Here is a 27904-nt window from a genome sequence, read left to right on the forward strand (position 1 = left end):
AGATTTGGAAGACACAATTCGATCCGGAAATTGCTAAGCGCTGCCCACTGGGCATTATGCTGGGCTCCCAGGAAAACAACCACACATAACCCACTATTTCACCTTTGACTTTATGAAAACACGTGTGTCGACATGCTTGTCCACGTGTGCGTGCACAGACACACCACACCACACACACTGAGAGAAACAACTGAGTCAAAAGATGAAACTTTTTTTTCCATGAAAAATTTGAGCTGACATTCTAAGACCAAAATAAAGACAAAAACAACGAGCAGGTTCATTGCAGCACATCCCCAGTGGCAGTTTCCCCTCCTCTCTCGGCTGCAGACAGCCCGGCTGCTTTACAGCCATCAGAAAAAACAGCTCATGGCGATGCTCAGTTATCCTTCACCCTGTTCGAGCCAGAAGCCCGAAAACTCTGAGTGTGTGGATTGCCTTCTCCCTCCTGCCTGCCTCACTCCCTCAGTGACCTCAGGCCTCATCTGCTGGAGTCCAGCTTTGTACCTGCAGGCCAGGCCCTCCCTGACCTTCAGCGATCCTACATCCTGCTGCCTTCACTTCGTCTCCTCTTAGCTGTCTGAAGGACATCTCAGTTATCACATGTTCCAAACCCAGCCACTGGTATTTGTCTCCTTCCACCTTCTCTCCTTCCCCATCTTGGCTCATGGCAAGTAGTCTTCCAACTACTCAGGCTGAAATCAGAACTCATCCTTGACTCTTCTCTTTCTCTCATAGTAGTCGTTAATTCATCAGCAAATCCTCCAGGTTCTTCCTTAGAATATATGAAGAAGTGGATGTCACCACTGATGCCACTTTTGTGCAAGCCGAGAACCTCTTGGTTGGTCTCCCTGCTCCTGCTGTTTGCCCCGCACTGACTAGTCTCAACCCAGCGGCCAGAATGACCCAGGTAAAACCCAAGGCAGGTTGTGTCTCTCCTCGAAGGACTCCCCTCTCAAAGGAAAAGCTAAAGTCCCTTCCGTGCAACCAGGGGGTGCCCTACACAGTCCTCCTGCCCCCCTTGCCTCTCTTATTCTACTTCCCATCAGGTTCCACCATGTGCGCTTTGCTTCAGCCATGCTGGCCTTCTGCTGTTCCTCAGACACGCCGGTGCAAGCTTGCCTTAGAACTTTCACATTTCTCATTCTGCCCCGAACGCTCAACCTCAGATAGCTGTGCAGGCTTCTCCTTTACACAAATGCTAACTCTTCCGTGAAACCTTTCTCCACCACTCAATGTCCATTTCCAAGCCCAGCACGTGCTCCCCGGCCCCATCCATGCTCTGCCTTTTTGCCTTCATCCTCATCACCATCTGACCCAGGGGATAGTTTTAATTGTATCTCTCACTAGAATGCAAGCTCCATGAGACATACATTTTTGTCTGTGTTATTCATTGCTGTACTTCCAGTTCCCAGAACAGTTTTGGCACATAGCATGTGCTCATTAATTATGTGTTGGTTAAATGAAGGAAGCCTTATGATGGAAGGAACATGCCACTCCTCTTCCAGCGTCCCCGTCAGTGGCCAGGGCAGAGCAGGGATTCAGCTGCTCTTGTGGGAGCAGGAGGGCCTTGCAAGACAATCTCCCTTAGTGCTGTCATTTTCAGGACAGGGACGGTGGTCCCCAGGAAGGGGAAGGAGAGTCCAGTCTAGTTTGGTTGATTCCCCGTGGGAGGCCGAGGGCGCAAACAGACAGCTGCTGCTCCTGGCATCTATGCCACACATACAGGTTTTCTGAATCAGGAGGGGATGTTCTTTCCTTTTGAACTCTTGGGATATTCCCGTTTTGATTTGGCTCTAGCAGCGATGACGCTGAATTGTGCAAAGCCTGGGAACAGTGAGGGCATTAGGACCAGGAGCGAGGCGCACGCTTGGCTCCGGGTGGTGTCTGGCAGAGGGCTCTCGGCTGAGTGGAGCTATGTGTGAAAGGAAACCAGGCACTGCCTGCCGGCTTTACATCTGTTGATCTGACCTGACTGGAAGCGTCCAAAGAGGGACGGCTGTCAGCCCTGCTTGACTGAGAACCCACCAGCTCATCCCAGACACCTCATAGCAACCTATTTGTGCAAAGGGGGAAAGAAACACCTGAGCAGAATCATTATTTTTTTTCCCAAGGAGAAAACCGGGGTAAAGGGAGGGCAGCAATTCAGTTTGAAGTCCCTGTGAATGGGCTTTCTTTCAGAAGGCAATTAAAGAAATCCACTCAGAGAGGACTTGGGGTGAATCTTGGGTCCTGTGGTTTTCTGATTGTAAGTGGAAGCAGGTCTTACACACGCTGTTGGCAAATGTCAGGAGCAGGTTAAGTGGCAAAAAAACTTCCAGATGGAAGGAGCAACCCAGGTTCTGCTGCAAGCCTGAAGGAGCCTGGAGCGGAGAAAGTGAACTTGAACATGACCTGTTGCATTTGGCAAGTTCCAGCAACATGCTCCTAAGGAAGCGATACAGGCACAGACCATGCAGACTCCAGTTCCTCCTGCTGCTCCTGTTGCTGGGATGCGTCCTGCTGATGGTGGCGATGTTGCACCCTCCCCCGCACACCCTGCACCAGACGGTCACAGCCCAAGCCAGCAAGCACAGCCCTGAAGCCAGATACCGCCTGGACTTTGGGGAACCCCAGGATTGGGTACTGGAGGCTGAGGATGAGGGCGAGGAGTACAGCCCTCTGGAGGGCCTGCCACCCTTTATCTCACTGCGGGAGGATCAGCTGCTGGTGGCTGTGGCCTTACCCAGGGCCAGAAGGAACCAGAGCCAGGGCAGGAGAAGTGTCAGCTACCGGCTCATCAAGCAGCCGAGCAGGAGGCGGGATGAGGAAGCCACAAAGAGGGACTGGGGGGCCGAGGAGGAGAATGGGGAGGCATCTGAAGAAGAGGAGCTGACCCCGTTCAGCCTGGACCCACGTGGCCTCCACGAGGCACTCAGTGCCCGCATCCCCCTCCAGAGGACTCTGCCCGAGGCGCGGCACCCGCTGTAAGTAAGGCCCTTGTTTTCCCTTCCTGGATCCCAGGACATGATCAGGTGATAGTGAACCCAGGGACGCGAGCTCTCCATACCCTGCCTCTTCTGTCCTTAGGGCAAGTGCTTTCCAAGCTGTGCTACCTGGGCCAGCAGTGCCAGCATCCCCTGGGCACTGATGGGTTCTCAGAAATGCAGATTCTCAGACCCCATCCCAGGCCTGCTGAACAAGAAACGCTGGGTGGGTTCAGTGTTCTGCATGAACAAGCCCTTCAGGTGAGAACTGTTGTCCTAGAGAGAAGAAAGTGAGAACTCCAGCTTGTTCATTCTCTTCTCTGTCCTGGGTTCTAGTTCTTCTGTCCGTAGGTTGAATGGTTTATCTGTATAACACAGAAGGGAGGTTAGAGCAGACATTCTCCAATTCTAACCCTCTGACTCCACTACATTTTGATTTTAAAGTTATTGTTAGTGTTTGCTTTTAGTTTGGATCAAAATTAACAATTGCAGTTTACATTTAGGGGGCTCTTCCCATGTGCCTGGCTTTACTTTACAAGCTTTTAATGTATATTAACTCATAGAGTCCTGATCCTGAAAGTCCTCACAGCTCTGCAAGACGGGAGCTAATAGTATCATCATGCTTATTTTATAGGTATGGAAACAAGGCCAAGTGGCTTTCCTAGTCATGCTGCTAGTAGGTAACTAAGTCGGGGTTCGAAGGCAGGCATGCGAGCTCCAGTCTGCCTGGCCCACCCTTCGTGCGACCCTCCTTGGGCCACTAGACTAAGAAAAGGGGTCAGTGCCTGAGAGCCAGAATACCGTGCTGACTGCTACTTACCCTGCCAGGGCGGCCCCGGCCCCAGGAGGGAAGCTGAGAGTGTAGGTGATGTGCAGAGCTGTGCCCAGGGAGATGCTGCCCGTCCTCCACCCCCTGCCCCCTTACTGTCACCATAGCTGGCCACTGAGGAGGGAGCCTTGGTTCCCAGCATCCAGGGAGCAAGGCAGCTGGTTAGTTTTAGTTTGGTGGTTTAGGTCCCTTTTCCTATAAGCCATTGCTCCTCCCAGAGCCTGGAGAGTTTCCTAGAAAGCAAACATGTCCTCTAACCCTTGAGGTGACAGCATCTGTGCAGAGCGGCAGTTGGCAGGAGGGCCACAAACTCCTCGGCTCCCTGATCTAGTTCCCCTCAGCCTGGCTACTCAGCCACTCACACTCAAGGGCATGCAATTGCAGAGTCAGCAACCGGAGCGAACGCCTCCTTAAACTGTGTGCCCGGGGTGTCCCACTCACCTCACCCTACTTCCGTTCATTCTAACCCCATTACACTGATTTCAGGTCTTGCCTTTAAAAGCTCTTTCCAGGAAATTCCCACCCCATTCTAGTTTTGTGCCCCCCTTGCACCCCGGAGTTTTAACTCATAGTGCTTACTACAACCAAAGCCAAATGACCCTTGATGTTTATCAGTCGAAGCCTGCCTTCCCTGCCATGCTGTGAGCCCCTTAAAAGGTCAGAACTGAATTTGTATTGTACATCCCAAAGCGCAACATGCAGTAAAGAAGTGATTGCTGAGTGAACAAATATATAGTTTGCAAATTTTTTGACACTATTATTCATTGGCCTGGAGCAAGAACGAGGGTCCTCCTTCTACCAATAAGAAATATTGCCTGAAACAAGAGGGTCTGTGGCTAGCAAAGTGGTATGTGTGTGTGACTGTGTGCCTGCCTAGTGCAAATGTGCGGTGCATATGCATATTTGTGGGTGCATGGTCTATGTGTGTTTGTGCCTGTGTGTTGTATGTATTCTCTGTGTTGTGTGTGCATTGCATTATGTGTACTAAATGGATGTGCATGTATGTTATGTGTAGTACATGCATGTATTCTGCATTATGTGGTGCGTGTATGCTTGGCACATGTCACTTTGTGTATGTGGTATGGTACGCACCAGTGTGAGTTATGCAATGTGTTGCCTTGTGTGCATGTGCGTTAATGTGCATGTATTATGTGCGTGGTTCATATATGTATTGTGTATTGGGGTGATGCCACATACATTGTTCACCTGCATGTGTGTTGCAATTTGCTCTGTTTTAGATATGTTTATGTGGTACATGTGTGCACAGGTACTGTGTTGTGACTGTTTCTTGTGTATGCTGTGCTTCTGTGGAGTGTGAGTGTGTGGATTGCATGTGGTGCATTGTGTTATAAGTGCGTTTTGTGAATGGTGTATGCATACGTGTTCAGGTGTGTTGTTTATTCATGTGGCATGAAGTGCATGGGTATGACGTATGTGGCACAAGTACAGGTAAATTTGTGCTGTGTGTGCTGTGCATGTATTTGTGGGTGCTGTGTGTGTGGTGTGCACGAGTGTGATACAGGTGTATCTTGTGTATGTGGTGTGATATGCACAGGTACTGTGCCTGTGTGTGGTGCAGTGTTTGTTTTACATGTTTTCATGGTACATGTGTGTGTATGTATTCTTTGTATGTTGCATGTGTTATAAATGTGTGACATGAGTGATACATGTGTCTGTGTGCAAGCATGTTGTGTGTGTTATGCATGTAGTGCGATGTTCATGAGTGTGTGATGTGCACTGTGAGGTGTGTGGTGCGAGTCGGTACATTTTGTGCTGTGTGTGATGTGCACATGTGTGTTTATGTGTGTGAGCAACACTTCAGCGGTTGCATCTTCCAGTCAGAGTAACCAACTCGTCTTGATTTGCCTGAGACTTCCCTGATTTTAGCACTAAAAGTCCCTGGCAGTTGGGGGTGGGGGAACCCCTTAATCCTGGGAAGCGAGACAATTGGATTCTCTAACTCGCAGCTTGCCAGGGTTGTCACGGGACTGCCGCTAGCTCTGTGCGGAGGTGCTCAGCGCCCTCTGCTGGCCCAGGCTGGGGCATGCAACCTGCGCGGCCCAGGCCTTGGCCACAGACTCCCTCTTTCCAGTCTGCGGTTCAAGCTCTGGCGCATTCCCTTCCCTGGATTCCTCGCCTGCGTACACAAGAGAGTCCCTGCAAAGCAAAGCAAAGATCTCCATCCTTCCCCCAGGGTGACAGGACTCTTCTGCTCCTACCCCTTTAAATCTGGACCACAATACAGCACATAAGAGAAACCGCCATATGTTAAGGGCCTGCTGTATGCGGGCCCTGCACGGCTGCTTTCCCACCAGAGCCAGGAGAACGCTAGGATATCGGGGCTGTGGCGCCCCACCCGTGTGCTATCACTGGCCACACAGCCTCCTGCAATTCCATTCTTGACTCCTAGCCCAGGCAAGTCCCTCTGGCCCAGTTCCTTCACCAAAACGCCCCAACCAGCCCTACCTGTTGTCCTTTCCCCTGCCCAGGCCACTGGCCTTTTCTGGGTACCTCTAGGATCATTTCTGGAGGTCACTTTGAATAGGTGACATTTGAGGAAAATTACCGTGAAGCAAGAGCAAAAAAGAAAAGTATCAGTGGAAGAGAGGTCAAAAGACAGTCTCTGGAAAGAGAGGCACAATTAAAGTGAACGTTTATTGAGCACTTACTATGTGCTAGAGACTCTGCTAAGTGGTTTTTGTTTTTAACTCTTCATAGAGAACCTATAATGTAGGTTTCATTTCATGGATGAGGACACTGAGGCACAGAAAGGTGGAGGGACTGGTGCCAGGTTATCTGCCCAGGTGAGTCTGACACCAAACTCACGCTCTTCACCACCATGCTGCAGTTTGCAAGTTTGCCACTCCCCAGACCAGAGAATGGGCAAGTCACATGGGCTGGAAGTGTTTCAAGTTTTTCCATCTTAAAATGGGGAGACACTTGGGGAAATGCTTATCACAGCATCCTTGGTGGTGCTGAGGAGCTGGAAGCCACCTGGGTGTCTTGTCACAGGGCAGGAGAAGCTGGGTGCACCCTATGAGATACTCAGTCTGAGTTAGAAGCAATGGACTCTGGGTACATTTAACAAAGAAGGGAGACCTTAAAAATCCCCCACTGAGTGAAAAAGTAAGGCACAGATAGAGGCCTACAGCATTGTATCATTAGGGGAAATGTAAATTCATGCACACTAACCAATCCATTCTTTACAGGACAGATCTTGTCTGTGTTGAGGGAAAAGGAGGTTCCTCAGCGCAGAAGTGGGGATAAAAGTGAATGAATATACAGGCAAAATAGAGAAGAGTGTGTGATGGAGCCACAAGCAGGAATAGGATTAACTCAGCCCTTCAAAGCTGCTGTCAAAGAAGGGGCGGGAGGAAGTAGCCCTGCCCATTTAGCCTCCTACAATCCGGCTTTCAAAGTTCTTTCAGGCCGAGCTCTTCTTTGATCATCCTGGCATCCAGTGCAGGGGCAATGGATTCCTAGGATCAAAGAGGCTGCTGTGTGTGCCAGTGCGTTGTACATCTAGGGCCTACATCTAGGGCCGTGCCTCTCCAATGCGAGCGTGCATCGGAACACCTAGAGGGCTTGTTAAAATAACAGATTCCTGGCCTCCATTCCTGTAGTTTCTGATTCAGTGGGTGTGAGGTGGGGCTCAATATTTACATTTCTGCAAGCTCCTGGTACTGCTGCTGCTGCCGTGAGCCAGAGACACTTTGAAAACCTCTGCTCTAAGGCACACTCTTTATGCAAAAAGAGTGGCCAGAGCAGTGCTCCTCAAACTTTAAAGGGCATGCGAGTCATCTAGGCATCCTATTAAAACACAGCGTCAGATTCAGCAGGTCCAGGGTGCAGCCTCAGCTGCTCCGTTGCTATCAAAAGCACTCCAAGTTGGCAGCAGCACTGCTGGCCTACAGAGCACATTTTTCTTTTTTTGAGATGGAGTTTTGCTCTTGTTGCCCACACTGGAGTGCAATGGCACGATCTCGGCTCACCACAAACTCGGCCTCCGGGGTTCAAGTGATTCTCCTGCCTCAGCCTCCCGAGTAGCTGGGATTACAGGCGAGTGCCACCATGCCTGGCTAATTTTGTATTTTTAGTAGAGGTGGGGTTTCTCCATGTTGGTTAGGCTGGTCTCGAACTCCTGACCTCTGGTGATCCGCCTTTCTCAGCTTCCCAGAGTGCTGGAATTACAGGCATGCGCCACCATGCCCGGCCCAGAGCACATTTTTCAACAGCGAGGAGCCACACCACGACGGCCCGAAAGCAAGTGCACGTCCACCCCGCTATGTTGCTTTTTAAAGACGTAGGTGTTCAGACCCCCTCACTCGCAATGCTCCAGAGTTCCGAGCTGGAGCCCAGGAATCTGAATTTTTAAAGCTGATGCCAGGTGGTCTGGGGAAGTACTGGTAGCGAAAGTGAATGGACGGCTGGTAGAGTTTGGGAAGTTTCCACATAGGAAGTAATACTAGTCAGAAAATAGGGAAGAGAGCGGAGAGGAACAGGCTTCCTCCTGGCCCCGGGGGTTTATACTTAAACATAGATGTTAGCTCAGCGGTAGCTGGCTGTGTGCTACCTGCTTTTAACTTGCCTTTATGGTTCAGCCTGTGTTTCCCTGGTGTGAATTCTGGTACCGTGTGTTACTGTGTGACCTTGTACAAGTCATTCAACCTCTCTGAGCCTCAGTTCTTCAACTGTAAAATGGGATAACACCCTTGCATAAGGTTATAGAGAAGATGAGATGTAACGTGTGATGATTTTCCACCCTGTATTAAGTCAAAACACAAGTTGCCCTTTTCACATTCTTGAGTAAATGGCCTCAGAGTAAGTTGGAGAGATGGCGGAAAATGGAGCTGTGGATATCACATTGCTGTCCTTCCTCTGACTGAAAAGTTGTTTTCTGGCCCTGGAGGCTGCTAAATCATCATAAATGTGCAGGTACATTGGAATTATCTGGAAAGTCTTAAAAACTATTCATACTCATGCTCCACTTCCAAGGATTTCTATTTAGTTGGTCTGGGGTGAGGCCTGGACATCCAGAGCTTAAAACTCCCCAGTGGTTCCATCGTGCAGCCAGGCTGAGCACCAGGGCTGCAAGGCCCCAGGTGGCTATGGCTCTTCACAGCCAGTGGGGAGAGTTGGGGAGGGGTATCTTCTCCTTTGCTCCCTCCCTCCTGCCCAGTGGCCGTGATGGGCAGGGGTCAGAGGCAAGGGCAGGGGCGGGAGAATCGCCTTGGCTGCAGCTTTGTTGTCAAGTGGAAGATGGTGTTGCAATCCACACAGGGTCCACTCAGTTCCCTGCAAAGCCTCTGTCCTGCCAGGCAGTGATTCACCCCAAGATGACTCCCCACACCCCTTGTTGGCTCTGATAGCCTGGCCTGCAAAAGAGGGAGGAGACAGCTGATGGGGCATCAGTGAACCCCAGAGTGTAGACATGGCTTTCGGGATGAGGGATGGGAACAGGAACAGGTGGGGCTTGAGACCCAGGGCTGGAACTCAGCTCCATTCCCCCACAGAAGAGGGAAGACAACCCAGTGTGGGCAGTGTGAGTGGTGCTTATGGGGCCTGGCTGGCCAAGTCATGAAGGGATGCCACGAACACCAAGCTTTCAGCCACAGTGGCCGCAGCAGAGGCAATACCTCCTCTGGACCTCCACTCTGGATCCATTACCCCTCAATGGGGTTGCAGTGTGGACATGGCTGAGTACATATAACCCTTTTTTGGGTCAAATGCACTCACCATAGCACGTGTAGTAAGGTCTTGCTCTTCAGTACAAACCCAGCTGACCTTGGGGGTTAGATTAGACATGGTTAACCTACACCTTGTCTTTTATAATTCCTGGGGTGGGGGAATCAATATTTACTCCGGTGCCACTCACAGTGTGGTCTTCAGACCTGCAGCCTCAGAAATGCAGACTCCTCAGGCCCCACTTAAACCTACTAGATGAAATCTCTATTTTAACAGGATCCCTAGGTGATTTCCATTCATGTCAAAGTTTGAGAGCTATTATGAGGCCAGTGGTTCATGGCCCCGACTCACATTAAAACCAAAGAATCGTCATGCCAAGGCTCCAGTCTAGACTGAGTAAATGTGATTCACAGGAACTCACTCTCTAAGTGATTCTAATGTGCAGCCAGGCTGAGGACCACTGCTTAGGCCATTTTAGGTGACTAAGAACAGAGATGCTCATGTCAGTTAGGGTGATGGAGCTACTACAAGTTTACATAGGAAGTAAAGAACAGGGAACTGCCCAGACAAGGCTGATGGAGGTGGACGGGAGGGAGACCCACGGTCCATAGTTCCTTCAGGGACTTGGCCTTCCTGACATCCTTCAGCAGGGCCCTCGCACCTGGCCGAGTATTCCTTGCATCTGTCAGCTCACCTCCTATTGTCTTGTCACTAACAACCACTGCCCTCTACTCTAGCTGTGGTCCAGGAACCAACAGCATCAGCATTACCAGGGAGCTCACCAGAAACGCAGAATCTCGGCCCCATGCTAGACCTACTTGATGTGAGTCTGCATTTAACAGGGTCCCAGGTGGTTCAAGGGCATATGGACACTGGAGAGGCACCGAGCTACCTCTTGGCTTCTGCTGCCCCATCTTTGGCTTACTGTCTGTTCTGTGACTTGCTATCAACTGCTGACTTTTTGCCTGTCTAAAGATCACACATGTTGAGATGGAGGATCTGGCAGGTTTCTCTGGTCACTAGCCCAGGGAGGCTGTCCATGTCAGGTGGAACTAGGGCTCCAGGATGCTTCATAGACCTCTGGTCATTGTTCAGACCAGTGACTCCCAGTCTGTACCTGTCTCTGATTCAGAGGTAGGGGTCAGGATGAGAGCAAGCCAAGGCTCCCCTGAACTCCTCAGAAGCGAGCTGTGGGACTTTGGAGAATCCGCACAAAGAGAAGGGGATGGCAGGTGCCATGCGACCTGTGTCCGCTGATGGAGAATGATGGGCTGGCAGCGTCCGCCTCCGTTGCAGACTCCAGCGCTTTCCTCTCATCTCTCCTACCCGTCAGCTCCTTCCTCCATTCCTCCAAGGGCTCAGCTCCAGGCTGTGTTCCACCCCTAGCAGCCTCAGGCCTGGCCAGGAAGTTGGTATGGTGTTTCCAAGATAAGTGCCACAAATGAAAAGCAAGCTGGGATTTTCTTATAAGGTAGGAACTTGGTTCTGTGGGATTGCTCCCCTGTTAATCTTGACAACCAGCTTATATACTCCCTGAGAACAAGATCGGCGTCTTCCTTCCATCAGTGAACAAATATTTATTTAATAACTATCAGAAGCAAGAAGGTAAGCAAGACCCAGCCCTAACCGCAAGAAGCTTGGGGAACACTGGGGAATGCAGACAAGCAACCGGGCTGGTACATCAGTGGGATCAGGGCTGAGACAGGGAAGCCAGCCCGAGTCGGGAGCCTCCGCTGATTTGGTAGAAACTGGGAGTCAGTATTCCCAAAGCAGCTTTAGGAAACCTGGCAGAAACCTTTCTACTCCGGCCAGGCAAGGGGAGGGAGGGAGGGAAGAGCATGAGTACTGCAGCCAGGCCATCTGGTGCAATGCTGTGACTCATTCTCTTCAGAGCCATCATCCAAATGCATTTTTCCAAGCTCACACGGGATCCTGGAGCTATATAAAAAGAGGGTGTGCATCTGTGTGTAAACACAAGACACCAGACTCCTCTGATCTTGGAATGTGAAGACACAAAGCTAGCCTGCAGAACAGCACTTGTAGGCTAAGATTTTCCCTTTCAATCCAGGCCACACCCCTGGGCTGGAGAAAGGTATCAACATCCCTGCATTGGCTAATTAGGGAGTAAACGTGGGGTGATTTGATTCCAAAGCCCTTGGTAGTTCCTGTCCCTCTGCTCCCATTCAGAGAATGAACAGAGGAGGTCGGGTGGGCTTTTGGATGCATGAGCGGCACATATAAACTGAGATAGTAAATATTCACTGGATATTCAGTTGAAACAGAGAAATTAGCCTCAATATTTAACAGTGAAAACATAAATTTCTTCCTGGATCCTCTGCATAAGTCCCTAGTCACTTGGGGCATTGCTTGACAATGTTCAAAAGCCTTTGCCATGCCCTGCCTCACTGGATGTCTCAGCAATGCTGTGAATGTCTTTCCCTCAGCTCCTGGTACATGCCAGCCCCTTCCCACCTCTGGGCCTCAGCAGAGGCTGTGACACCTGCCAGGCATGCCACTCCCCACCTACACTGTCTCTCTGGGCTGTGTCCTACCTACCCTTCAGGTCTTGGCTTTGATTTCATGTCCCTACCTCCAGAACGTCTCACTATGGCTGTTGTATAATGATTCGATTATGCTTAATAGGATATAACTCCATGCTGTTAGGGACTATCTTAGTTTAGGTTTCCCCCAAAGAAGATCCTGAAAGAAGGCTTTATTTTTGCAGGTTATCCCAAGAAGCATGGGTAGTGGCCCAGGAAAGTGGAGCAGAGACTAGAAGGCAGCCCCTGAGAGAGGCATGTGTTCAAGGCAGCTACCTCTGTGGGCAGCTGGAGCTCAGCCCTGCTGGGAAACTTGGAGACAGTGTAGAACATGCACGCATCTCAGAGCTTCCCACCTGCCCTTAGGGATGAGGGTGGGGTGTTTAATAAAGCAACTCTTTTTAATCCCTGGATGAGCACAGCTCACTAGGCTAGGGTGGGGGTTAATTTTCCAGCTCTTCAGGGATACTCTGGTTGGGAGATCACACCTGTCAGCCAGAGAAACCCTTAGGGCCATTAGAAGTTGGGCCATCCTGTACTATAATGAGATGGCCCAAGGGGATATGGGCAGGGGCACCACAGATTGTGCTTCAGGCATCATGTCTATTTCATTCATCTTTCAGTCCTAACACATAATAGGCTGTCAATGAATATCTGTTAAATAACTTGATAGAAAGATGGAGGGTGAAGATGAAAGAGAAAATCAGAATGGAGATTGGCAGGCCTATCTAGAGCCTTCTCAATGAATATATATCCTGTTTCCTTACTCTGAGCTTCCTGGCAGCCACACTGAAAAATAAAAAAAGACAGTATTTTTATTGTTATTCTTCATGAGGGAAGCACACCAGTTGCTCAGATGAAGGAAAGTATTTTGTGGCACTTATATCTGCAAGGACTTTTCTCCCAAAGCTTCAAAGTGGGGATAACCAGTGACAGGAGGACAACATCCTTAATAGGTTCCCTCAGCTTCCTAAAAATGATTCTTACATTGTCCCCTGATACAAGCTGAGAGCGTGACGACAAGCATGACTCCCTGTAAGCACATTTCTCAGGCAGCCCAGATGGGGGAGGGGGCAGACAAGTAAGTTGCCTTTCTAAGACCTTAAGGAATCAGCGTAGACAGTGCAGAAAGTGTGGAGGAACTGATGGATCGCATGTTTTTCAAATAACCTTCCATCATGTCCCTTTATGACTCTGAATCCAGACCATTCTGCTAGCACTGTAGTCCAAGATGGCAATAGATAGATAGATAGATAGGCATATAGATAGGTCATTGGCAGTATACTCTTAGCTATTTGCTGTATAACTTTAAACAAGTCATTTAAACTCTCTGGGCTCTAGTTTCCTCGTCTTAAAAATGGGACAGTGTGTCCACAATGTAGTGCTGTATAATGCACCGTGTCAAAACTTAGTAGATTTTTAAAAACAGGTAATTTAAAAGCTTCAGTGCTTCAAAGGATGTTGTCAAGAAAGTGAAAAAGACAATCTAAGAGTAGAAGAAAATGTAAGTCCTATGTTAGATAAGAGATTTGTATCCAAAATACAAAAAGAACCCTTACAACCCAACAATTAAACAACAAAGCACTCCATGTTAAAATGGGCAAAGGATTTGAATAGACATTTCTTCAAAGAAGACATAAAAATGGTCAATGGCACATGAAAAGATGCTCAAATCATTAGTCATTAGGGAAATACAAATCAAAACCACAATGAGATGTCATTTTATCCCCACTAGGACGACTGAAATAAAAAAGACACTGCTGATAAGGAGGTAGAGAAATTGCAATCCTCATACGTTGCTGATGGGACTGTAAGATGGCGCAACTGCTTTGGAAAACAGTTTGGCAGTTCACCAAAATGTTAAACATGGAGCTAATGCATGACCAGTGATACTAGTCCTAGGTATAGACTCAAGACAATTAAAAGCACATCCACACAAAAACTTATACATGAATATTCATAGTGGCATTAGTCATAAGTCAAACTAGAAGCAACCCAAATGTCCATCGACTGATGAATGGCTGAACAAAATGTGGTATACTCAAACAATGAAATATTGGGCCGAGAAATGAAGTGTTGATACAGGTTACAACATGATGAACCTTGAAAACATTATGCTAAGTGAAAGAAATCAGTCACAAAAGGCCACATGTTATGTCATTTCATTCATTTGAAGTGTCCAAACTAGGCAAGTCTATAAAGACAGGAGGTTAGTGGTTGCTAGGGGCTGTGGTGGTTGCGTTAGTGGTGGGGAGGGACTCCCAATGGGTAGCAGGTTTTGGGGGCTGAGGTATTGAAAATGTTCTCAAATTAGATAGCGGTGATGGCTGCACACCTTTATACTTGAATCTATGGAACTGTACACTTTATAAGGGCGGATATTATGGTATATGAATTGTATCTCAATAAAAATATTATTAAAACATTAGTGATTTCAAACAATAACCATTTCTGTGTTCATGGTTCTATAATTTGGACTGGACTCAGCCAGGCAGTTCTTCTGCTGATCTCTGGGGTCACCCCTGTGGCTGCTGTCAGAGGGCAGCTGACTGCACTGAACAAGATGGCCTTGCTCTCAGACCTGGCAGCTGATGCTGGTCCTCAAGAGACCAGGCTGCAGGACACAGGGGAGGCTCAGCTCCCCGATTGGATGTGTTCTTCCAGGCCCTTGGTCCCTCGGTCCTTCACTCACCCAAGAATGGGGGAGAGGACCCTGCCAGGTGCAGTGAGCTCATTTAAGTAAATATCAGACCCTAAAGAGTTTTGCAGAAAGTGATTTATTTAGGCAGAGAGAAAAAGGAGAAATAAATAGATATATATATAGAGAGAGCTCTTTTAATCTGGGAGTTATTCCTGTCCCATTCAAGTTTTCTGTTCTATGAAAGGAGTTCCTTTAAACTTCTGCTGGAGTGATTGATCTTTGATTTCTGACATCTGATTTGTCTGGCCCACAGACTTCCCATAGCTTCTCACGGGCTCACCTGGGCAGTCTGTCTTCCTGCTAGCGTGAAAGCTAAGGACCTCGAAGCTCCCAGATGGAGACGTGAAAGGAGGCAGGTCAGGCATGTCGCTGGGAAATTCTTGCCTTTGAAACCACGCCCCCTTGTAGACCTGAGGAGAGAACACTTCTCTAATAGTGATAATTCTGTTGCAGAATAAACATTTTACTTTGGCTACAGAAATCTCAGAGTCAAATTTAAATTCATTCCAGAAATACCTAGGCCCTTATAATCTATATACTTATGTTCTTTTTCCAAATGCTGGCTTTCTGCATTGACTCATGTTCCTCAGCTCCTGACTTTTCCTCCTCATTTTTATTTTACCCTCATTTTAAGTATTTGTATTGTATGTATTTCTTGAGTGGCTTCAAATCTTTTATGGAAATAAATAGCTTATAAATCTATAAACCAACAAGATAATTAGCTCATTTATGAGATGTTTATGTGTTTTAAAAAAATATTTAGGAATTCTGTTTTACCATTACCTAGGCTTGATTCTCCCCCCTACACAGGATCTTGCCCCGAGAGTCACACACGGGTTTCCTGTGCATGAGAGTTTTCTGTCTTTCTTAGGACTGGTGCCAAGCTAGTGAGCAGCGTGAGTTGACACCTCTTAGGAAGTGTTGCCCTTAGACAGGGCCAGCCTCAGCCTGGTTGTCACTCTGCCTGCAGTTCTACCTCACAGACGCCTTTAGGTGTCTGATTTTTGGGGCCCTTGAGATGGCCCCTATTCAAATGCCCCTCTAAGGAGGAACATGGCTTGAGCAGCAGCTGGAACACAGAAGTGCTTCAGAAACACGTTAAGAAAGCGGCTTTTGTAAGCAGGTGTGAGCTACGTGCCGCTCCATGTACCACGTTTTTATAATTCGTTCCACTCTGGACCCATGCGCTTTCAACAGACCCAGAGCAAAGCAAACACCAAGCATGCTATTCACAGACAGCCCCTCAGCAGAGAAAACTGCAAACACCACGGTTATCCAACCATAAGCCAGCAAAGTGGGAAGGGCATGAGAGTTTTCAAGGTAGAATATCCACTTGCCAGGAATGTCAGATTTGATATCTCGGCTTCCCCCAGAGCCTGAGTTTCCTCATCTGTAAAACAGGAGTAAGATAGCCCAACCCACAGATTAATTATCAGATGAATGTGCAGTGATATATTAAAGGCCTCACACAGTATCTGGCATGCTGTTGGCACTCACAAACATCCCATCCTTGTTTTTTCTTCCATAAAAATAATAAGAGCTTCAGTGTCTTCTTTTAGAAGTATCTGTTCATGTCCTTAACCCACTTTTTAATGGTGGTGTTTTTTTCTTATAACTTTGCTTAAGTTCCTTGTAGATCCTGGATATTAGACCTTTGTCAGATGGATAGATTGCAAAAATGTCCTCCCATTCTGTAAGTTCTCTGTTCACTCTGGTGAGTTTCTCTTGCTGTGCAGAAATGCGTGCGTATGTTTGTTGCAGCACTGTTCACAGGAGCAAAGTCATGGAATAAGCCCAAATGCCCATAAGTGATAAACTAGATAAAGAAAATAAGGTACATATATACCATGGAATACTATGCAGCCATAAAAAGGAATGAGATCATGTCCTTTCCAGGGACATGGATGGAGCTGGAAACCATTATCCTCAGCAAACAAACACAGGAACAGAAAACCAAACACTGCATGTTCTCACTTATAAGCGGGAGATGAACAATAAGAACACATGGACGCAGAGAGGGGACAACACACACTGGGGCCTGTTGGGGGGACGTGGGGAGGGAGAGCATTCAAGATAAATAACTATTGCATGTGGGGCTGAGTACCTAGGTGATGAGTCGATAGGTGCAGCAAACCACTCTGGCCCACATTTACCTGTGTAACAAACCCGCACCCTGCACGTGTATCCTGGGACTTAAAATAAAGTTTTAAGACATAGTAAAAGCTAACATTTAAAAATTGTGTGCCAGGTGCTATGCTAGGTTGTAGGAACATAAAGAAAATGGTGTCCCTGCCATTGAGTGGATGACAGTTGAGATTACTGGACACGTAACTATGTGCGTCGTCCTATTTAAGCCTCGCCACAGCCCTGTGAGGTTGATGATATTGTCATTCATTCCCATTTTATAGATGAGGACAATCATCTGCTGAGAATGATGGCAACGCTTCTCAATTGCAATGAGAGGGACTTTGGATTAAATGATAAAGGAGCTCTTGAGATCTGAGAATTGGGAGATAGCAGAGAGCAGCACTATGGGGTGTAACAGTTTCTCTTTACGTGGGAATTTTAAGAGATCCCAAAGGACAGCCCTGTCATGGGAGCAGCACCAGCCAGGGCATGGGGAGTGAGTTAGAGAGTGTGGAGTGTTTCTTGTGGACTTCTCTTCCTCATGGCTCCCTGGTTCTCTTCCCTGCAGGTGTCTGCAGCAGCACCCTGAGGACAGCCTGCCCACGGCCAGCATCATCCTCTGTTTCCATGATGAGGCCTGGTCCACCCTCCTGAGGACTGTGCACAGCATCCTCGACACAGCGCCCAGGGCCTTCCTGAAGGAGATCATCCTCGTGGACGACCTCAGCCAGCAAGGTAGCCCAGCTTTCCTCCAGGCTCACCTGGTGAGCCTGACCCCCTGGCGGGTGGAGTTCTGAAGCAAAGGATTGAAACTGGGAACTATTTTAGGCAAGATTCCCCAAGTACAGACCTCCAGACGAGGATTCATGGGCAAGTAACTTATGAATGAGGAGTCACCGGGGGAACCAGTGAGGCAGTTGGGGCCGAGTCCTGCAGGGGAAACAGCCGTCCCGATCCCGTGGGAATCTCTCTCCCAGGCCCCACCCAGCTCAACCATCCTCTCCCCAGGACACTGAAGAATCACACGAGGCAGCCCTGTTGTGAGGCTCACTGCCTCCTAGACCCTGGTGCCACATTTCACACACACGCGCATATGTGTATCGGTCCTTAACTCATCATGGCTTAGACCAACCCACTCACTTTCCAGAAGAGGAACCTGGGGCCCAAGAAAGAGAGCAGACTGCAGCCGAGTCAGCCAAGGGCAGCAGAGGCAGGCCCAGAGCCAGACTTGCAGAAGCTGCCTGTCTGCCTCCTCTCGCAGGAACCTTGCTGCTAGGGACAGCCCTAAAGGAAGAAGATGGAGACAGAAACCCCGACCTGACTTCTAGTTCAGTGGTTCTCAAACTTGAGCATGCATCAGAATCACCTGGTGGGATTTTAAAAATACAGACCGCAGGGCCCACCCCCAGAGTTTCTGGAGATGGAGTGGGGCCGAAGAATTTGCATGTCTAACAAGATCCCAGGTGACGCTGGTGCTGCTGTTTTCTGTGGACCACACTTTGAGAACCTCTGCTCTAGTCTTTGGCATAGGTCTGAGGCCCACATTTCTGGCACAACTAAATGACCTGCTTGCGCCAGACCTTCTGGCCTTGTGGGAAGATCAGAATGCTCCAAGAGAAGCCGAACATTCGCTTTTTTCTCAGGGGAATGATTGAGAAGGGCTAGAGTGGTGAGGTGCCTCTGTTACTTCTTTCTAAGGCCCTCACTCCAGGGATAGGCGCAGCCTGGCCATAGCAGCAACTCAGATTAGCCAGAGGCTCTGGGAACACCTGGGGTTCCTGGGTGCTGCTGGCCGCATATCAGGCAGAACTAATGAACAGGTGCTGGCCAGGGCTGGGTTGACTGGTAAAGTGCCCAGAGTCTCTCCAAACCCTCAACCAGGGCAGGGTCCACCCAAGAGCACACCTGTGGTCCAGCGCTCGCCATTTGATGAGCTGTGTTATGTCTGTGCCCCTCAGGAGTGTGAAAAGTGGAGGAGCTGGGCCCCAGAGAAATGGGCTACCTCAGAGCTCGCAGCCCCACCAGCGGGAGCCAAGCAATTAAGCTGCTCCCTCCTGGCCAACTCCCCGTCTGCGCCCACCGCTGGGCTGGCTCTCCATCTAGTGGCCCCATGTTTCCTGACCACATTGGGATACAGGGCTGTTCCGCCAACAAGGGCAGCACTGGTTCCATTGCTGCAGGTTCCTCTCCTCCGAGATCTAGATCCCAGACAAGCGCCGCCACGCACTGTTTTCATTTCATCCTCTTGGCCACCCAGAGAGGCAGGTCTCATCAACCCTTCTCTACCTATGAGGAAAACTGAGACACAAAAAGGTGCTGTGGGTTGCCCAGAGCCACCCTGATGGCTTGCCAAGCCGATGGTCATGACAGCGTAGTGTAGTGTGATAGAGTCAGCTAGATGGGCTCCAGGGTATTCATCTGGGGCAGTAATGCCCACACTGAATCATTAAATCAGAAAATGCTTGTGATGCCCAGCCCATGACGACCCTTTACAAGTGGCAATCATTACTACTGCTGTTTTCTGGAAGGAAGGAGTTGAGGGTCATATCAGCTTTTCCCAAGCCCTGTACCACTCAGACCTGCTTCAAAACCCTCTGCGAATGCCAAGCCACCACAGCAGTCTGAAAGTTCTTCCTTAATCTGTTCTGAAGCTCTCTTGCTAGAAGTCTGTCCTAAATAATACTAACAAGGGTTAGAGGTGTGGCTAAAGAGGCCAGCAGTCAGCCCAAGAAGGGCTTCATAAATGAATGTTTGGTGGGAATATCGGTGAAGGACTATATTTGGCTGCATAGAGCAGAAACCTGCTGCAGTGACTTAACCAGTGAATAGAGATTTATGTTTCTTTGTAGTATAGAAAGCTCATAGGGTGCAATGTAGGATTGGCGTTACAGCACTGCAATGCCATTGGGCACCTGCCTTCATCTGTTTTCCACTTCACCATGCTTACAGAGTAGTTTTGGCCTCATAATCACAACAGGGCTGCTCTGCCTCTGGACATCACATACACATTTCAGGTAGGAAAAAGGTGAAGAAGAGATAGGCAGAGGCCAATCCCGTTTGTCCTCTTAGGAAAAATAAATAGTAAAACAATAGCTTTCCCAGAATTCTCTCATCCAGTTTATTTCTGCCAGAGGTGCCGCCAGCAGTGAGAGCAGATCTTGGGAGATAACTGCTTTTGGTGCCCTGAGCAACATCCAAGTTCTGTCTGTGCAGTGGAAGGGGAGAATGAATGGTGAGGAAGATGTTATGTTCAGCAATGTTAAATCCAATGAAGTCACTGAGGGGTTGGTTTTCAGACATGCAAGTCCAGAAATTTTAATTCCTTGACTAACAGAGATTCCTCTCTAGGGAGTGGACCAGGACTGACAATCTTAGAAGAAAAATAGTTATAAAGTAACAAATCAGCACAGCATTTTACGACTGAGATTGTAACAGCCAAGTGACTGGGAATCCTTTCCTGCACTGCTGAGGACATTGTTCCTCCTGCAGAAAATCCGCAGTGCTGAGAAGACAGCTTCTCAGGGAAGGAGTATAGGAAGTCTACTGTGGGCTCTCAGGCGGGGCAGCCTTAACCTTCTCCAGCCTTCCCAGAGATCCAGCTACCAAAGCAGCCAGGCTGTTTCTATCCACAGTTAAGGCTACCTCTGGGCTGGGGAACGGGGGAGAAATTCTTGCTTTTTGGCTCAGTTCTGTTCAATGCACATGTACTGAGTACCTACTGTGAGCCCGGCCCTGCACTGAGGGTTGGAGCAGAAGAGATGCATTAGGTACAACTGCTGCCCTTGGGGAGGTCTTAGTCCAGTGGGCTGGAGACTACCGATTCCCAAGACTTCATAGAGAACACGGCTTCTCTGTGAACACATTATTCCTTCCATTTCCACTGGCTTCTTCCTCTTGGCATATGAGTGTGTACACAGACATGCACAAACACACACACAAACACACACACCCACACAATCGAGTTATTCTTACCTTAAACACAAAACCTAACAAGCTTCTCTCATCCTTTCCATCACCTTCTTCTTGGGCCTCTTTCTCTTCCTTCCCCTGTAGAATCAGCCTTCCCCAAACACTGTCAGGACCCTTGCTCTCAGGCCTTCATCTCCCGTTGTCGCTCCTGGACCCACTGCGTTACAGACTCTCATATCAACTGCAGTGAGACCTGTTTGATCAGTACCACCAACCTCCTACCAGCTACCAAATTGAATGGACCCTTTTGCCTTTGACTTCCTTGACCACTCACTGTCTTAGGTTGGTTTCCTGAAAGCAGGACCTGAGAGGGAGATTCATGTGCATGTCATTTTTTTGAGGGTATACTCTCAGGGGAAACCTGTAGGGGAATGGGTGATGCAGAAGAGACGGTGGGAAGAGCTGAACAAAGATGTGATTTCAGGTGAAGTCCAGTCATAGCCTGATCCCATGGGGAACCCTGGGGCATGGCCTGCACTGTGGAGTCAGTCTTGCTTTCTACCCTGCCATGGTCAGTCATTGACCATGAGCACCTAGGGCTGGGTGCGGCATCCTACATGATCTCTGGCACCTGCAGCACAGACCATTTTAATACCCCAAGGCAAGTCTCCAGGGAAGGGTTCAGATTTCAGTTATCACCCACAGCAGCTGGGGACATGCAAATCAAACCAAATCAGTTAATGGGAGCTCAGGGAATTAGAGTAGGACACGGTATTAGTCTGTTCTCACACTGCTGTAAAGAACTACCCGAGACTAGGTGATTTATAAGAAGAGGTTTAGGCTGGGCGCGGTGGCTCATGCCTATAATCCCAGCACTTTGGGAGGCCGAGGTGGGTGGATCACGAGGTCAAGAGATCGAGACCATCCTGCTCAACAAGGTGAAACCCCATCTCTACTAAAAATACAAAAATTAGCTGGGCATGGTGGCGCGCGCCTGTAGTCCCAGCTACTCGGGAGGCTGAGGTGGGAGAATTGCTTGAACCCAGGAGGCGGAGGCTGCGGTGAGCCCAGATTGTGCCATTGCACTCCAGCCTGGGTAACAAGAGCGAAACTCCGTCTCAAAAAAAAAAAGAAAAGAGGTTGAATTGACTCATTGTTCTACATGGCTGGGGAGGCCTCAGGGAACTTGCAGTCATGGCAGAAGGGGAAGCATGTCTTACATGGCAGGGAGAGAGAGAGAGGGAGGGAGAGAGAGAGAAGGAAGAACTGTCCAATACTTACCTAATCATCAGATCCCATGAGAACTCACTATCACGAGAACAGCATGAGGGAAACTGCCCCCATGATCCAATCACCTCCCACCAGGTCCCTCCCTTGACATGTGGGAATTATGGGGATTACAATTCAAGATGACATTTTAGTGGGGACACAGAACCAAACCATATCGGATGCCAACAATATCTGCTACATTCTTCCTGCTGCATTTGAAGAATGTTAGCAAGTTCTCCCTTTCCTGGTTTTCTGACATCATCCCTCTAGTTTTTACTGGAGACGATCATGGCCCATCCCAACCTAAGGAAGCATCTTACATCTTAGTAACAACCACACTGTAATAATGTTTTTGATTCTTAGGATCTTTGGCTCACCACAGCTTCCAAGAGAGAGTTGCAGACAATTATCTTAGTCACAGCCTCATCGGTTGTGGCATTTATCATTCCATTGACTGCAACCCTGTTGATTCCAGGACAGCTCAAGTCTGCTCTCAGCGAATATGTGGCCAGGCTGGAGGGGGTGAAGTTACTCAGGAGCAACAAGAGGCTGGGCGCCATCAGGGCCCGGATGCTTGGGGCCACCAGGGCCACGGGGGATGTGCTGGTCTTCATGGATGCCCACTGCGAGTGTCACCCAGGATGGCTGGAGCCCCTCCTCAGCAGAATAGCTGGTGACAGGTAACTTATCCCCTGGGCTTGCAAAGCAAGACGTGGGACTGGGAGAAATGGTCTACAGCATCAACCACTCACAGAACAGCTCTCCCGTTAATTTGTGTGTCCCCATTAGACAGTGATCTATTCCTCTAGGTTTTCAGATGTTTAAGCCTTCTAAGAATAGGGAGTTAGAGTTGGACAGGGGGTTAGAGGTGTTCCAGTCCATCTACATCATTTTATAGTTAAAGAAACTGAGGCCTGGAGAACAGCTTCTATATGGCTGCAAATACTTAAAATTATATTAAATTGTATGATAAGGTAAGTAACACCTTACCATGGCTATCACTGGCTTTGGTGAAAATTCGGCAATTTTAATCAAACTTGTAAAATAACCTGGGGAAAAAGTCTCTGAACAACACTAGGCCATAGATGACTCACCCATCAAAAGAAAACATTAGATTCTGTGATCACTAAGCAGCATTCTTTGTTTCCTCAACTTATACAAGGGGTCCCTAATTTTCTACTGAAGGCCAGTCCTTAGAAATATGAAATTAGAGAGGATTGCATTACATTACCTGGTAGACAAGCATCTTAACGTTTTTCTCAACCATTTCTCTGCTCTCCTTCCCCCATCTGACTGTCAATCTCTTTCTCACTTCCTGGCTCAAGACAAACAGTTCCTAACTGTGTCTGGTCAACTGTTACCCTCAGTGTGAATAACCCAGCCAGGAAAACTGAAACCTGGTGGCTGGCTTACGTTGGACCACCTCAGGCCTACCCCTTGGAGCTCATGTAGGCGTGTAGCAGAGTAGAATCACAATCAATAATTGTTTGATGGTGCCAGCCAGATAGGACCAATGCTAGAACGAAGCCTAGGACTTCTATCCTTTGTTCCTACCCATAGTAAATGTTTATTATCTCACTTGAAGTTAGGGATGATTAAATATAAGAAAAAATTCCTGGACCACATTGGAATGAATCCTGGAGACATAGGAGCTACCATCCTGCCAAATGGAGACAGTTTCAAATGATAGAAAATAAATTATTAACAGTTTAGCATTCCATTTTAACAAAGAAGAATAATCAGAACTCTAGTGAGATCAAGACAGATTAATGTTGCCCAGTTTCATGAGATAAATTGCCTCTTGACTCACATAAGAAAAGAAGACATACATAAATTCAGCAGTAGGACCAGAACTAGGACACGAAAATGCACAAGCTGGCCGGGCATGGTGGCTCATGCCTATAATCCCAGCACTTTGGGAGGCTGAGGCAGGCAGATCACCTGAGGTCAGGAGTTCAACACCAGCTTGCCCAACATGGTGAAACCCCGTCTCTACTAAAAATACAAAAATTAGCTGGGGTTGGTGGTATGTGTCTGTCATCTTAGCGACTCGGGAGGCTGAGGTAGAAGAATTGCTCAAACCTGGGAGGCAGAGGTTGCAGTGAGCTGAGATCGCACCACTGCACTCCAGCCTGGTGACAGAGCGAGACTCTGTCAAAGAAGAAAGAGAGAGAGAGAGAGAGAGAGAGAGAGAGAAAGAGAAAGAAAATGCACAAGCCCTCCAAAGCTACCATTCTTGATTCTGTTCCATGCAAGAACCATCTTGAAATCACGATGATATCTATCTTTGGGGTCATACTCTGAAGTTGATCTCACCCATTCGCCATGTAATTCCTGTCCTGGTATCACAGACAGGTGGCTCTCAGAGGGACCATGAAGAACATCTTGTCCTACCTCACGATTTCACTGTCGAGAATCCTGAGTTCCAGGAAAGCAAAAAAAGACCCCTCATGGTCAAGCAGCCACTTGACAGCTGGGCTGTTTTCTATGCTTCCTTTATGCAGACATTTAGAAATGCAGAAATTAATATTATTCAACCTTATGTATGTATAATCCTCACAGAGTTCTCTCATATACCTTCTTTAATGACCCGTGTGAGATGTCTCGGGAAGGTATTTTGGCTTCTGTTTTATAGGGGAGAAACGGAGGCTCAGAAAGGTGACATGACATATAAGGCAGTGAATTTGTAGCTAAGTCAGGTTTTCCGACTCTGGGTCCCGTGCTCTTTTTATTGTGTATGCTTTCTTTTTAAGAGTTGGAGAAGCTGGTCAGGGAGAATCATTAGTCATCCCTAAACCCACGTCTGGTTGTGAGACACGTGTTACCCACTGCTGTGAGTCCCTTGTATCAGCTTCTCACATCGGGTCCCCATTTTACAGATCTAGGTGAAGGGACAAAGACATGGCAGTACCTCAGTGTCCTCAGCTAGAAAGAAAATGGGGCTCCCTGGGAATCCCAATTTCTTGTGTCCTTCCCTCTCCTCTTTTCCCTGTCTGCCCCTCTGCCTCTCTTACACTCTCTCTCTCTCTCTCTCTCTCTCTCTCTCTCTCTCACACACACACACACACACACACACACACACACACACACACTGGGCCTCTGATCCTGGTGTGTTACTGGCTTGCCTTCCTCTTTGGCTTCCGTCTCTTCTGCGTGACATGAACACGTTTTCATCATCTACACACCTCATTCATGGCTTCTTGTCCACTCTGTTTTCTCTGGGCCCAGTGTGCAGCTTGTAAGTCTTGGCAGGTGAGGATCTGGAAGAAAAGCTGTCTCTCTGGTATCTGGGTCCCACTCTCCCCACTCCACATGGCGATGCTCTGTGAGCTGTCGCTGAGACAGCAGCCCCATTCAGTGTGTGTCTTACCCCACCAGGGACGTCGCCACATGCCTCATGCAAAGCAAAGCTGTGGAAACCATTTGGTGCAGCTCCTCACACTGAGCGGAAAGGGGGTCCAGCTGTCTCCGAGGCTCGTGTCAGGAGACATTCTGTCAACAGATGAGGACACAGTGCCCAAAAGACAGGAAGGGTCTTTAAGAGCTCTTATAAAAAAGGTGGGGTGGGAGTGGCGAGTGAAGTCAATTAGCCATAAATTAGCTATTTCAAAGAGTCACAGCCTCCTCCACACCCCCGCCAAGGAACTCAGAGCCTGCTGACCAGCCTTTGTGCCCCATCCCCGCCTAGGCTCCCACTAGCCACGTGGCAACTTTATTTGAATTGGTAGAAATCCCTTCCTCATGACCATCCTCATGACTCCCATTCCTCAGAAAATGGGTCATAACATACTGATTTTATTGGAATAAAACATCTTAATGCCAACTGTCAGCAACTTGTCAAAATAAAAATACAAATTTATAGTAACGATGATATTAGAGGTGTTCTCTAGGGTTGCGCAGTGTACAACTCCTACAGCTGTTCATAGCAACCCTGCACAGAGTCTCCCTATGGGCAAGTGATTTTAGGGCAGCTCTGGGAGGTGCTGATTGATGGCCAGTTTCTACACAAAGTAAGGACGATCAGAATCAAGACCGGCTGTTGTATCCAGCTCCCAGCTGCCTTGTGCTGACTCTCAGCTCTCATACACAAGCCAAGCAGTGGAAGCCATACCCCTGGAAGGATGAAGGTCTCTAAGGGGAAAGGGACAATCTTGAAAGGGGCTGAAAGATGGTATCATCTCAAGATGCTGGCCAAGTTATCTCTTACTTGAAGATGGATCTGGTCCCTATCTGCAAGACATCCATTCCTTCAGGCTCAGCCAGGACTGCTGTGGGGAGAAGCAATGTGGGGCCGGAAGCAGAACACCCGCCCTTTGAGGGGTTAAATGATGGAAAACAGTGTAAGAACCCCCTGTTTGTGCGTGTGTGTCTGTATGTGTGTGTAAGCATGTGAGAGTCTGAGTGTGGGGGAGAGAGAAGGGGGAGCGAGCGTGTGTGCGCGTGCGTGCATGTGTGTGCGTGCATGCATGTGTGTGTGCGTGTGTGCATGTGCGTGCGTGCATGTGTGTGCGTGCGTGCATGTGTGTGTGTGCATGTGTGTGCGTGCGTGCATGTGTGCGTGCGTGCGTGCATGTGTGCGTGTGTGCGTCTATGTGTGCACTCGTGTCAATGAGCAGCAGGTGGTCAGGATGCCTCCTGGCCCTCCAGAGGGAGCAGCCTTCTTTGACTCAGATGCCCCAAGGAAACTCTCCAGCTGCCATTGTGCTTCATATCCCTCAGCATGGCACATCCTCATATCTGCCCCTGGAAGAGCCAGTGCCAGTCCTACGGTCACATCTGAGCAGCAAGTGCTCTGGAAAGGGAGAATTCAGAGCGTTCTGCTTCTGGTATAAGAGACTTACCACAAACACCAAGAATGCGCATGAACTTTCAAAATGGCTCATGCACCACGGACCTCTAGGAACATCCAGGCTCAGGAGAATTAATGAGGATTGAGATAAAGGAAGGCTTATTCTTTATTGCGGCGAAAGGTTATGGGAAGGCTGAAACTACAGTTAGCTCTTGAATATCTGGACAGCGATGTATTCGTTGATCTCACATATTTCAGTGAGCCACCCTTTGCTGGCAGCTTGATGCCTTCTGTTTGCCTTCTGAAACACAAGCACTTGATCTCCTGGAACTTAGGCTTAACATAGGATCAACCTGGCACCTGCCTGAGGGTTAGAACTCAATTCACAGGTGAGAGAATGATGAAGTAAGCAGACACTTCTAGCTCCTTCCAAGTCAAACGAGGTAGCCTTGCTATTTTGCTTGAATTCCCAGAACACCAGACACATCTGTAGGTACAAAAACACAAAGCTAAATGAAGACTGTGGGTTTTTTGTTTTAATTAATAACACTTTTTGAGTCACTAGACTACAGTTACTAATTTAGCCCTGCTTAGGCAGCCAGCCTCTGTGGTCCATGGGAATAAAGACCAAAATAGAAAACACCCCTCACTTCATTCATTGGCATTTTATTCTTTATCTCTATCCAAAATATACTCAGAGAGGCTCATGATTAATCACTGTTATACACAGTTAAAATAGAGGAAAAAGATTTCAGAAAGGAAAAGAGGCTATTGGGCATCAGGGGTAATACAGTTATTAGAAGTGAGTTTCACCTGTGACTCTGAGCTTCCAGAAAGACAAAAGAAAAAGAGAAATATAATGAATTTTAGAATTCTCATTTTCTAATAAAAAGTAATTGCTCCTTTGTTAAGAAGTACACAGCACAGGCCAGGTGCAGTGGCTCATACCTGTAATCCCAGAACTTTGGCAGGTCGAGGCTGGCAGATCGCTTTGAGCTTAGGAGTTTGAGACCAGCCTCAGCAACATGGAAAATCCTGTTTCTCAACACACACACACACACACACACACACACACACACACACACACACACA

The 27904-nt window shown here is 48.3% G+C and overlaps 1 protein-coding gene across 2 annotated transcripts in view; it reads left to right on the forward strand.

The window, feature by feature from the left end:
• The first annotated feature begins 242 nt into the window (after window positions 1-242).
• GALNT15 (polypeptide N-acetylgalactosaminyltransferase 15) overlaps window positions 243-27904 on the forward strand; it is a 48768-nt gene continuing 21106 nt past the window's right edge. The window contains exons 1-3 of one of the 2 annotated variants that reach the window (XM_032267201.1): window positions 243-2963; window positions 17414-17580; window positions 22499-22703. In XM_032267201.1, the coding sequence (XP_032123092.1) occupies window positions 2419-2963; window positions 17414-17580; window positions 22499-22703 (917 nt within the window). In that variant the 5' untranslated portion in view covers window positions 243-2418. The remainder of the gene's footprint in view (window positions 2964-17413; window positions 17581-22498; window positions 22704-27904) is intronic. The other variant, XM_032267194.1, reaches the window with a different exon arrangement.

Source organism: Sapajus apella, unplaced genomic scaffold, assembly GCF_009761245.1.
Source record: "Sapajus apella isolate SASKATOON/1434 unplaced genomic scaffold, GSC_monkey_1.0 scaffold4, whole genome shotgun sequence".
NCBI classification, from domain to species: Eukaryota; Metazoa; Chordata; class Mammalia; order Primates; family Cebidae; genus Sapajus; species Sapajus apella.